Here is a 12,885-nt window from a genome sequence, read left to right as displayed (position 1 = left end):
TTTTTTTTTTCTCTAAGGAGTACACATGCTCTGATTTTAATGAGGTGCTGCTTATCCACCTGCTACACTGTAAAATTTGATTTCTTTAGATGGAATTATGCAGACGTAGTGACACAGGGAATTAACTTCAAGTTTTCAAAACTTTTCTATTATTTTGTACATTCAATATATCAACTTGTATTCATATGTTCCAGTTTACATGCATTTTGTGAACCATCACAATATTTAGTGCTTTTTTTTTCCTTAAAGTGAAACTGCAGGAGTTATGTAACATCTGAAAATCTTGACTTTCACCTCAAAAATAGCAAGACTGGCTCTCTAAGCTGGGGAGATGAAAAGTGAATCTGGATGATATGAGTTGTGAGAGTTCTAAAAATAAGTGAAGGATTCCCAAATTATTTTCCCCCTAAATTTCATATGAGAGTTTTACCCCTTGTGACTCTTAAGATGTAACCCACAGATTCAGGCATTTGGCTATACAAAAGTGGCACAAGAACAGTTCCTAGAGCTTTTATGTTGAGAAAGAAGAATGTGTCTAAGTATTGACTAATCTCCACAGAGTAAAGATTTGGAGTACCTCTTCAAGGCAAATATAGTTTATAGTCTTGCTTAGGTGTTACTGATGTTTACCCTCCTATCTACATACAAGATACCTGTTTTCTCCCAAGCCTGGCTGTACTTGCAGACCTGTGCCAGCAGCCTGCTGTGGGCTAGACATACCATTCATTGATGCTGGTTGCCCAGTGGTAGTATTAGTAGTGCTCATAGGAGTGCACCAGGGTACGTGTTGACTTCCAGTGCCCTCCTGCAGTTCCTCCTCTGTCTTGGCCAGAAATGCAGATGATCTCTCCAGGTATTCCCACACAGAGAATAATAGAAATAAATCGTACTGTTCTGCAGTGCTAAGGGTAAGGGTTGTGTCTCCAGAAATCCCAGAAACAGACAGGGTGCCAGCCCCAGCTGCACCATGAATAAGCTATGGTTTTCAGTGTAAATCAGGTTAGCTTGCAGTGAAAGCATATATTTACATGCTGAGGACTATTTCGCTGTCAGGAAGCCCCAGAGCTGTAGGGAGATAATAATTTGCCTTTAAACTCTATGTATGTAAGGTATGGAATCACATTTGTGTATGCGCTTCATGAGAGGCTGGAATTTAAAATGAAAAGTAGTCGGATGGCATTCATCCTGCCTCAGGTGGTAGTTTCCGGGGGTGGGAGGGGAGGCTGAAATAGTTATCCCTACATTTCTTGCAAGTTGCCCCTTGTTGCATGCTGACACAGGAAAAGAAACTTGCTTATCTAACTTGAGAAGGAAATGGGAAGACATCCATACAAAATAAAAATCCTAGAGGAAACCCTCAGACTACTCGATCAGAGATATATTTACGTCACAGAACGGGGGCTGTGTGTCTATGTATGCGTGCGTGTGTGCATCTTACATGCAGGAAGCCTGTTTCCTGGCCTGAGACCATGGGAGATAGTATGATCATTGTCGTATTTGTTGCCGATGCTCTTAACAGGGCTACAACTTGATAAAATCTGTATGCAGCTGAAGAAAGAGTTTCTTCTAAGACAGAATCCAGGCTATTGGAAAGAAGTCTTATTGCTTTCTCTGTGTTTTCAATAGGCTTTTTGAAATAGGTTCTTGCTACATCCTTGCCAGGGCATGGACCATGCAGTGCTTTCACAAAATCTCACGTGACTCTCTTATGCCAGCAACTGAAAGATGTTCATAAGCAGCAAATACCACAAACATCAAAAAAAGATGAAGGACTGGATGTGGAAGTATTTGTGCTGATGTGAGAATGATGGTTGGAATTTTTTCCTTTAGCAACATATTTTCCATGCTGTATCTCAGAAAATCTGTTCTCTGGGCACTGGTTGTATACTTTCTGCCTAGAGGGCTTTCAAAATTAAGTAAAAACAAACAGAAAATGGCATCATCTCAAGGGTTTCTTCCCTCTGCAATGTTTTGCTGTGAAGTAAAAGAAGGCAGCAGTTTGTGTCTTGGCACAAAGTAGATGCCACTTCAAAGCTCCACTGTAAGAGTATATGCAGACAGGGAGCAGAAGGCAATTTTAGCTCTTACTAGGTCAGAGAAAAATAAAAAATCAGAATTCTTTCAAGTTTCTCTTGGAAGAGCAAAACTAAAGATTGGAGAATATCCAGAAACTCACAGCACTCTCTGAATTGGAGAATGGGTTTTAAGACTGCCTGAGGTTTGTAGCTGCTGACTATCACTAAGCAGCCTCTTTTGAGGGGCTAGGGAGGGAGGGATGGAAACTGCTTTTTGAGGTAAACTGTTCTTATGATTAGCGTTACTGTTACCTGTATTGGGCTAGAAACTCAAATGTTTGTGGGATCCCTTGGAGGAGTAAGATTTACTCAAGTAAATGAGGGCTGCATACAGTGTGATAAATTCACCTTTTTTCTGACAGTTACACCTGAAGTCAGGGCAAGCTTTGCTTTTGACTGCAGTAGGGGAAGGATTTGACATGGGTTTTTTTGAGTCTTCTGGAGCATGATGTCTGATAGCGGAGCCCACCTCACCTCAGCCTTCCTCAGCAGGCAAGGACTGATAACCAATTACACTCATGGTCTGGATTGACTTGTTTGTGTAATCGATCTCAATACATACATGTATACAGATGGAGAAATTGTTACTTCCATTTTATTTTTGCTTAATGTTATAAACAATATGTTGTTGTTAATGTTGAAGTGTTATATATATTCACACTTTTATATATACACATATATATTTAGATATCATATATCACAGACATATGTTAAGATATATATGTTCACATATATATATACACACATTATTATATACACATGTGATAGAAAAGATTTGTAGTAATAACATACACTGGTCACTCAGCTTAAGAATGTCCACATGATGATGGTACAGCTAACATCATATATGTCTTCCAGGATAGTACTAGTCATTTACTCCTGAGTGAGGAATAGGCATTAACTTGTAAGATCAGAGATTGCAAAAACGATGATCAGCAGGAATAGAGACACAAAGGTGTGCTTATGGGAGAAGCAAATGAGTAGCGTGTTGTGGCAAGTTCTACTAGAAGAAGAAAAAAGAGAAGAGAGGTAGGTTTGGAAACCAAAAATAAGAAGTTTAAACTTCAGGTGAAGGAGAAAGACCCATATGATGAAGTCATGACAGAGGTGGTGAGAGAAGGGAGCATGCCAAGTAGGATAACAGTGGAAGCACCAAACTACAGTCCTCTCCCTGTACTGAACTCAGGAGACTGAACTGTTTCTAAGGTGACAAGTCATGATACCCATCCCAGGTGGTTCATATAGATGATAACTGTTTCTACAGTTGTCTATGCCATTAGCTCAACAGCAGATGGCCAATACTCATAGCTTCACTTCTGGTGATTAGATATTTTGAACCATAAGTAGGCAATTCAATTAGAATTCCTGTGCTTTAAGTTGTCTGTTTGTTTGTTTTATCACAATTTTAATGTGGGAAATTACACCTGAAAAGGTACCTCAAACACTTAACAAATATCAGCATGTTTGGTAATATGACTTTATCCTTCCGTGCCATAACTTGCCTATCTATACAGTGATAACACCTTTGCATCTCACATGGGCATCATGGAGAAGAATACATCTTTGGTTCACTCAGTTGTTAGGGTGACATTTGGGAAAACTAGTTTTCTGTTCAAATTAAGGTTTAGATTGTTCCTTAGATGAGGCCTGGGCCATAGAGTGAAAGGTAAGGTTAAAAATTTAGGCAAAAAAAACATTCATTGAACACAGTGCAGTCTGAATTCTAAATGTGGCAGGGGTGGCAAAGGTAAAATATTGATTTTGTAACTCTCTTACCAAAACATCACAGTAGTCAAATGTGATTAGCTCAGCTGAGTAGTTTGAGACACTTAAAGATCAGTGCAATTGGGTTGTGATAATCAAAATACTTGACTGTGTAAATGTGAAATGTATTGTATAGTCCCAAGTCTGTAATAAGCAATGAATTATGGTGATGAGTCCACCCTGGCTAAATAGCACCCAGTATAGGTTCATAAGTAGACAGGCTACTCATTCCTCTTGTACAAGGGGACATATTTTTGGTCACTATGATTTAAATTAAAATTCTGCCTTTTTCTTTGTAGGAATTAAAATTATGATACAGTGAATACTAGCATGGTTTCTAATGTTCTTTCTATGGGCCAAATAATATTTTAAATAAATTATCTTTTCAAGCTGAATTAACTGAGCTTAATCAGTTTAAATAGAAACACCACTCATGTCTAGCATTTTAGCTGATGAAGGATTGGGGCTTAAGCTTCTGATCTGTTCATAAATTTTCTAATCTGTGAAATGGAGATAGTTATGTCTAAGGGATGTTATGAAACCTGTGTAATGTTAATAAAATGCTTTGAGGTCTTCCAGTAAAAATGTAAGGAGTTAATGTACTTTAATGCCAATTGACATTTTCCATGATAATTAATTCAGTATAGTTGTTAATTCAGTGTTGTAGAACTGAAAAAATATATCATCCTGAGAGATGAGAGAGACAGACATTGATGGGGGTCTGATTCAATGTTCTTGAACTTGATGAAAAGAGCATCGTTGTTTTCAAGTGGTGTTGGATTAAGTCCCACAAATAAATATATGCGAGATCATCTCATTTCATTGTCCCCAATAAAACAGATGTAAAAGGAGAGCAGGAAAAATAGTAGGAAGTAAATAATACTTGTAAAGCTGAAGTAATAGTAATAATAATAATAATAGAATATTTATATTGCCAGCAACAAAACAGGTATAAAATATGTGCATAGTCTTCATCCTTGGGGTCTATGTCACAGGAGATTTCACTCTGCTCATAAATGCACCTGCTTTCTAGAAAGATTCAGACCCTCCATCTATGTCTGCCCACATAGTCCTCTGACTTCATGGGCCCTCATCTCTTTTAAAGCAGTCTTTGTGGGAGCGAGTGTTCACCTACATGAAAAACTCTTTGCAAGAATAGGGCATGCTCCTGTGCTTTGTTTACCATGCCAATGTGTGACACACAGTTGCAAGGCATGTAGCTTAAAAAAACTGGAAGTGCTCCTGAGTACTTCAGGATTGGGGCCCAAGGCAGACTAACCTGGTCTGAGTTCAGGCCACCACACTCCTCTCTCCAGGGAGGCTTGCTTATATTGAGAGTCCACAGCCACATCACAGGCTCCTTTACATGGTCAGATGTGATTTGAACACCGCAAAGGTTTGACCTTTACCGGACAGATCCCACGAAGTACCTGAGTGTATAAACACAGACCTAGTGCCAGCTTATGTGTTCTTGAGCCAGTACTGCTTGCATTCACGAGCTGTTGATCTCACAGGCATGGGTAGCTTGAACAGGGCCGATCAAAATGGTTACTGCCCCCAGTTCTGCCAGGAGTTGGTGCTATTTTGGCACAAAAATGCATCCCCTGTGGAGCAGTTGATGAATCCCTGAACTTTGCAGTGTGAGAAATAAACCTGGTGCTGTAAATTTGAGAAGTGCAGAATCTGCTTCATCTTCTGTTTGACCATCCCCTTCCCTGGTGGAGGAGGGGAGTTAGAAGCCATGAGCACTGATGCCTTCAGGCGTCTGAGGTCAGCCAGCCTGGTTGTGAGTTAGCAGCTGGGGTTACCTGCTGCGGGAAAAGACGTTTTGCTATGCATGGAGGGTAACTTTCTCAGAAGAGCCAAACGGCCTCTCTCTGTGCCTTCACAGGAGCCATCACTTCACCATGTGGCTGTTCACTCCAACTGGGCTGGCGCAAGTGAGATTGACAATACTTCTTATAGTATTTAATCTGCATACAGCAATTAGACTGGCCCTAGAGAGTGTTTGAATTAGTTGATAAGATAAATAACACTATCCCATAGCATTAATAGGATGAAGTCCGGCACAGCTGAAGCTTTGCTGCATGCCCTCAGCTTGAGCTCCAAATGTCACTTCAGTTTTGATGTCCGTATGTAAATAGAATCAGGATGGGAGATTAACTTTTCCTAACAATGAAGACAGGATTTTACAACTGATGCTCACATTTTATGGACCGTGCACTGTGGTTCCACACATCATTACAGTGGCCTCCCAGATCACTGACCAAAGTTGTACTGGTGTGGGGGTGCGGTGCAGTGGGGAGCTATTCTATTTTGCCATCTGCAAATGCTTTTCCCTATAAAACTATTCAGCATTTTTCCCATGGGAAATAAACATAATAATTAAAATGCTTCAAGTCAGTCTTTTTTCTGTGTGTTGTATGCTGCTTTTTTTTTTAACCTAAAAACAGGATGCTGTATTTTTTTCCATGAAAGCCAACCAGCCTGGATGAGGATGTTATTCCCTTTTAGAAAACAACTTTCTAGCTCCTGTTCAAGGGTTTTTTTTCCTTTAAAACTCTTTGCATGTCACAAAGGCTACTCTGTGAGTTGCTTGCTCTGAGCAGGATTTGTCTCTCCCATCTCAAAACATCTAGAAAGCAGATGGAGGTATGTGCAGCTGAGCTAGTGAACCCAGTCAGTGGGAAAGAAGTGCTTTTACATGTTAAATGTCTATGCTAGGATGAGTTCAGTTTCACTCTGGAAGTACCTTTTTCCACTGACTGTAAAAGAAGCCTCATGGAGCCTCACTCAGCTGAAGATACCGGATCATATGAATCCCCACCTTCTGTGCCTGAAATTGTGGGACAGTATTTTGTGAGAACATCCATGAAAACCTAGACCGCATCTCCTGCAGAATCAGAGGAAACAAGATTTCTCAGGGTTTCTATAAAATAAAAATATTTTTCTAGATTTTTCACAAGCATTGGCAGTATGAGAATAAATCTATTCTTAACTGTGCTTTTTCTTTAGTGTTGGAAAGGAAGATTTCGACAAGACAAAGCAGAGAGGAGCTGATAAGAAGGGGAGTGCTGAAGGAAATGCCCGAGCAAGGTGATAACACATTAACTAGAATTTAGCTCCTAAGTGCTAAACATGGATGATAAATCCACTATTGCGTTGTTTCCATGTAGTATAAACAGGTGTGAGGAGACAAAGCTGAGGGGTATGGGAGGTAATTTGGGCCAGATGGCAAAGAACTGAAGTTGGAGTTGAGAGATTTGTGTTCCATAACTGCTCCTGCCATAGGTACACCATCTGACTTCGGTCATATCCTTAAGTATTTTGATGCTCCCTGTAAATAATGTGACTCCTGTGATTCCTACTTATTGTTTGCCAGAATTTTTTTGATTTAGTGATTAAGCTGTTTTTTGAGTCAAGGTCTGCTGTCTAAAGCAACTGGAGTATAATACGAGAAATTTTGACTGAAAAATTAGAGGCTTTGGGACCCCAAGCAGATAAATAGCATCTGTTTCAGGTATCAAAAAGTACCAGTGCTGGGATCATACAGATCCCACCACTATCACACAGACCACATTCGCAAGTGGCACAAATACAAAACTGTGAAGACACCACTCATTTCAAAATGCTATAAGGTTTAGTAACTGATATTAACCAGAATTTGTGTTTCAAAAAGCATGAGTTAGCACCTCTGTGCTACATCTGATTATGTTTCTAGTATTCTTTCTAATAACTCTTGATCTTCTATAAATCTAGATCAAATAAAAGTCAAGTGAGTAAAATAATTTTCTGTAGCTTAAAATTAAACCATTTGTCATTTTATCAAGGAGTCTAAGATGATTTCCAAAGATATTTTTCTTCTAAAAATTGTGTTACTCTGCCTGAGCTGAAGAATCATGAAAGTATCATGATTTTTGTATCATACACATTGATATTTACAAGTAAAGGGCTTGTTTGTTGACATGTGACATCACTTGTCTTTACAGTGTTTTGCCAATTACCAGACTATGACATTCAGCATAGCTGGCTTCTGAACTTGTCTCTGCTACTGTCTTTGACTTAAAACAAGACCTGTGAACTCTCCATACCTCAATTTGTCCATCTGTGCATTTGTTACTTTTTTGCTACATGCTTTACTGGGGAGCTGCCTGACTTTGTCCATTGATGGTTGTAAATTACATTTAGACTGCTGGGACAGGTAATTAAATGTGTTAACATTTCAGGTTGGTTGCAAACAGTCTGAACATAAATACTATCCTTTGTGCTAAAAGTATGTATGCTTTGGTCATCAGTGTCCTTGACCCTCTATTCTATTTTTAAAAGGGGATGAGACTTTGATCCCTAACAGAGATTAAGCAAAGTGAGAAAAGGTCGTAAAGATGAACAATTTTCTCCCCTTCCTCCCATCTTAAGAGGGCCATCAATTCTAAGAAGGCCATCAATCCAGTCTGTTGCCTTCATCACGTTGTGCTTCATGTCTGATGAAAATTATATTTTTTAAGAAGCATTTTGAAAGACTATAGGATTGGTTTGAAGGTGCTATCAATGGAGATACAGGAAAGATGGTAACTGAGCAACGTGAAGGTAGTTACAAGGAATGACTATGGAGATGAAAGCTGAATGAGGAGTCTTGAAATGTGAGCTGTAAGAAATGTGAAGAAGTGACAGCGTTTCACATGGGATGAAGAAGAATGAAGTGGAAAGTGGCAAGTGGAGGTGTTTGCAGAACCATGACATGAATAAGAGATGGGAATGCCACATGTGGAGGCAGAGAAGAAAGAATGGATTTATGAACATCTGGAAGAGAGAAGCTGAAGAAACTGAATGTTGCGGTGAGGTAAGAAGGAAGCCTTGTGCAACTGTCAGTTATAGTGAATGAGACAAGGTTAAGAGGGCAGAACTTAGTTTTTACACATCAAGTTGAAGTTAGCGTGTGGGTGAGAACGAAGCCGTCAGCTTAACCCATGGAGCACCCCAAGGTGGTAGGAGAGAGGCTGCATAATTGTGTTGAAACCAGGGAAGTGCCAAACATCCAGGTCTGATAGCACACAGCAAGGAAGAGGAAAAAACGAAGAGAGTGGAATTACTACAATTAATGAAGAATCAACAGGAGGAACCAGAAGAGACACCAGGTAGATTTACATAATTTTTGGATGGACAGCAAAAGAATCCTGCGGAAGGAAAGCAATCATCTATGTGAACTGCAGGTGCAGTGTGAGCAACACAAGGATAACAAGCCTTAGAAATGACCAGAGAAGAAAATCAGTAGCAATTTTAAAATGGATGGAACACAGAACAGAAATCAGTAAATAAAAGAGAGAATGCTGTGAGCCAGCAAGAGTATCTGACATTTTTCAGGAATATAGACAAATAGGGAAGAGAAAGAAATTTTATTCAGGATTTAAAAAAATCCTTTATAGCTGAGGTAGTCTGGGTAAGTGAGTAAAATATCATCAGAGCTGGAAAAGAATTTGAGTTGCAGAATTTAAAAATGCTATGATACATGATACAGGAAGGCTTCACCTTGGTTCTTAAGGCTGAATAATGATTTTGTGACCTATTTTATCCATTAACTGGGCACACATATTCTGAGAACTTCTATCTGAATTCAGTAGTCCTGCAACTCTGCCCCCTAATTGTCCAGATTTGGGGCATGTTGGAACATGTTGCAGCTCTGTTGTGGTCCATGCACACATATATTTTCTGTGTAAAGCAAGATGCAGGGAGGAAGAGAATGGGATGCTAATGTGTACAGACATGAAGCTGGACCTGAAAAACCCATGTGCACTTCCAGGCAGAGGCATCTACCCAAAGAACGTGGAAGCCTGTAGAGTTCCTTTACAGAGTTACTTTTCAGAGCAGATCTACAGCCTGATGTTTCACATTTCAGTAAGTCTTTCTGCTTTGCTTCCATGGAAACTTGAAAGCAGAGGGATGCTGTGTGTTGTCAACAGATGCTAAGGATGCAGTTAAACTAGGCAATAGCTTTTTAATTTTCATTTCAGATGGTGATGTAACAGTAAATTTTGAAACTTCAAATGGACACACCATAGCCATTGGTGAAGAAACCATACAGGAAGAAAATGTGGTAAAAGCCAGTGGAGATAATGGTACTTTATCAGAGAAGGCATCAGCATTGGAAGGAAAAAAAGAAGATCAAAAAGGTAAATGAACACATTCTTCACAAATAGTTTTTCACCTACTTAAAATATTAACATGTTCTTCCATTAGCACTGATACATGCTGTGAGTTCTGTTCTGCCACAAGGATGCCAGCAGAACCTGCCGAGAAGATAAGACTTCTGAAACAGCAGTATTTCGTCACTGGTAGGCATGCCTTTTACTGTGGATGTAGTAAGGTCTTAAAGAGAAGCATGGTCTGAGCATGAAAATGCGTTCAGGGATGTTCGATTTCTAAATTCAATGTGCGCCTTTCCTTGTAGCCATGGGCAAGCTTTGGTTTCAGGTTTTCCTTTTGTGAAAGAAGACACTAAGTGCATATGCATCACCTTGCAATCTCACTGTAGAAGTGGCTTTTGGGTTGAATGTTCAAAAGTGTTTAAGCCACTTAAAAAGCATGTATCATTTTTGAAAGCAACTTCAGCAACACATTCCTATTGTTTTTCATTAAATCTTAAACACTTGCAGTCCAGCTCTTCAGAAATATTCAAGGGGCTATATCACTACTGCAAACTGAACCTAGGTCATTTATGGAAAATGCCCTTTATGACTCCAGGGTTTTCTATAGATGAATTGCAGTAAATACTGCTAAATATTTAGCAGTCCCAGAGTCCATATTAATTTTGTTACCTTTACTCAGATCTATCTTGGTAACAAGAGTTTGACTGAGTAAAGGAAAAGTAAAGATTAATGTGGAATTGCAGAAATTGGACTAGTTTTATTTTCCTTCTCTAGCATCTTGAATAATGCACCATTTCTTTTCCCTGTCAGAAAGTGTTCTTAAATAGTATTACATTTATTGGATTTTCCTAGAGGAAAGAGCAAGGATACAAAAAATGAAGAACTTCATGGCTGGCTGTTAGACTGAGCAGCCTTTCCAGTGTCTTTTAGTAACCTCTACTTAGTCATGAATGAGCCTCTGGAGGTGGAGAGGGTCAGTTTGGCTAACACAAAAATTTGAATTCTTCTCTGAGCTATGTGAATCACTTGACTATGTAAAAAGTGGCTGGATGTCCAAGGAGAACTGCCTTTCTTATGAGATTTCTAGTACTTCCTGTCTCCCAACAAGACAGAAATACAAGATTAGCCTTTTTCATGACATTTAAATATGTCTATCTTTTGGTGCCAACTAGAACCAGATGTATATTGGGTCAGGGGAAAAAAGTTATAAAAGACATGGAAAACTCCTTTAAAATTATTCAGGTTAACTTTGGGGTTAGATCAGACCACTTACTATTTTATGCATCCCTAAATACAGCCTTTTGGAACTGTCAGGTCTTGGAAGTTTTCCTAAGGTACAAGGTTTTTTTCAGAAATGCACATTTCTAAATATGTTGAAGTCCCTCTAGCTGACTTTGCAGAATGTAGATCTCCAATGAAGCAGGAAAGGTTCAATACCTATTTCAAACACATTATTACACTCTGTGCTTCCTATATATTGTGTTGACCTTACAGAGAGAAATTAAAAATGATTGCTGTACAGGAGTAGACTCAGTACAGAGGAATATATAGCTATCACTTCAGTCCCTCTCAGAAAGTGAAGTATATATGGAGGAGGGAAAAGGAAAAGAAATGAGCAAACTTGGTATTCTAGGCTTCATAGCATATCAGTATGACCATATAGAAGATGCAAAACACTTCAAGTATATTTCCTCTTACATCTAAACATGAAGTTCTTCTAGACATAAACATCTTGAATTGCCTGAAAAGGAACAAGATAGATTTATTGCAGAGGAATAGTCTGCCCAAAAAAGGTGTTAGGGATTGATTCCACAGATCAGCAACAGCATTACAGAGTGCAAATCCAGTACAACTTACTGGATAAGAATTGTGGATACACCAGTTATTCTTTACTTTATAGCACATTAAACAAGAAGGTGAGCCAGTCTGTTGAACTCAGTGGAAGAGTAAGGCCCACTGCATCTCACAGATGCATCTCACCTGACAGGTTAATCCTCAGTGATTTTTTATGGCAGATGCAGTAGGTGTGAATTGCATCCACACCCGCTGGCAGAGCGAGGAATTAACAACCACAAAGTGGAGATTTGCTAATGCTCACAGAGCATCAAAATCAGAGCTGAAGCAGGAATACCTAGCTCACTGCCTTCTGCTCAGACTATAAAACGTGCTGGTGCTTCACATCACAACCCTCCGTCATGAGAACTTAGATAGGTGGAGTGAATACTAGCTGAACAATCAGGAGTAATGGATGCAAGGAGTTCATCTTTAGTGAGGCTAATGTTAGGCTTTTTAGAGTCATGAACTCTTACGTGTAAATCTTGAAGGAAGTAATATACACTTCCCATGTTTATAAAACCTGAAGACAGGATTAATTCCAGTTCCAGCTCTGGCTGTATCAAAATGTTCCAAAAAATGCATCTGAGCCCCTGAAAGTTACAAGGTTATTTTAAAACGTTTTTATGAAATGGTGGTGGTCTTTACTTGCTCGCATGTTCACACAGGTCTTGAAAATGGCCTTCTCATAAAAATATCATGATGACTGCTGGAGCTGGAAAAGAATAAGGGATACAGGCACATGCTGAGAGTTGGCAGCAATGTGTGGTAGAATGTGGAATATGTTAGAAGTTAAAATAAGTTAAAGGAAAAAAGTTGTTTCAGCATGAGCCACAGAAATACAGTATCAACAGAGCAGACAATAGGCTCAGCCATGCAATGTGAAAACAAGTTAAGCAGAAGCAAGTGAAGAAGACGACCCCTGAAAGCTTTTCCCTGTTCTGTGCTGCCAGGCAGTTCCATAAACTGCGTACCCGTCTACTGCCTGTCAGTTCACAGGTGCCTTTCGTATTTGGTGAAAAAATTCCCTTTGGTAATTTAATAGTGTAATTGTTACTGTTTGTAGTAAT

The 12,885-nt window shown here is 39.3% G+C and overlaps 1 protein-coding gene across 4 annotated transcripts in view; it reads left to right on the top strand.

The window, feature by feature from the left end:
- Window positions 1-12,885, top strand: part of PHACTR2 (phosphatase and actin regulator 2) — a 145,450-nt gene that overhangs the window by 96,145 nt on the left and 36,420 nt on the right. For all 4 annotated transcript variants that reach the window (XM_074818886.1, XM_074818889.1, XM_074818888.1 and 1 more), the window contains exons 3-4: window positions 6,855-6,935; window positions 9,848-10,006. In XM_074818886.1, coding sequence (XP_074674987.1) covers window positions 6,855-6,935; window positions 9,848-10,006 — 240 coding nt within the window. The remainder of the gene's footprint in view (window positions 1-6,854; window positions 6,936-9,847; window positions 10,007-12,885) is intronic.

Source organism: Strix aluco, chromosome 3 (genome assembly GCF_031877795.1).
Source record: "Strix aluco isolate bStrAlu1 chromosome 3, bStrAlu1.hap1, whole genome shotgun sequence".
Lineage (NCBI taxonomy): Eukaryota > Metazoa > Chordata > Aves > Strigiformes > Strigidae > Strix > Strix aluco.
Note: the sequence above shows the minus strand (reverse complement) of the source record. Positions and strands in the feature narration are given on the sequence as shown.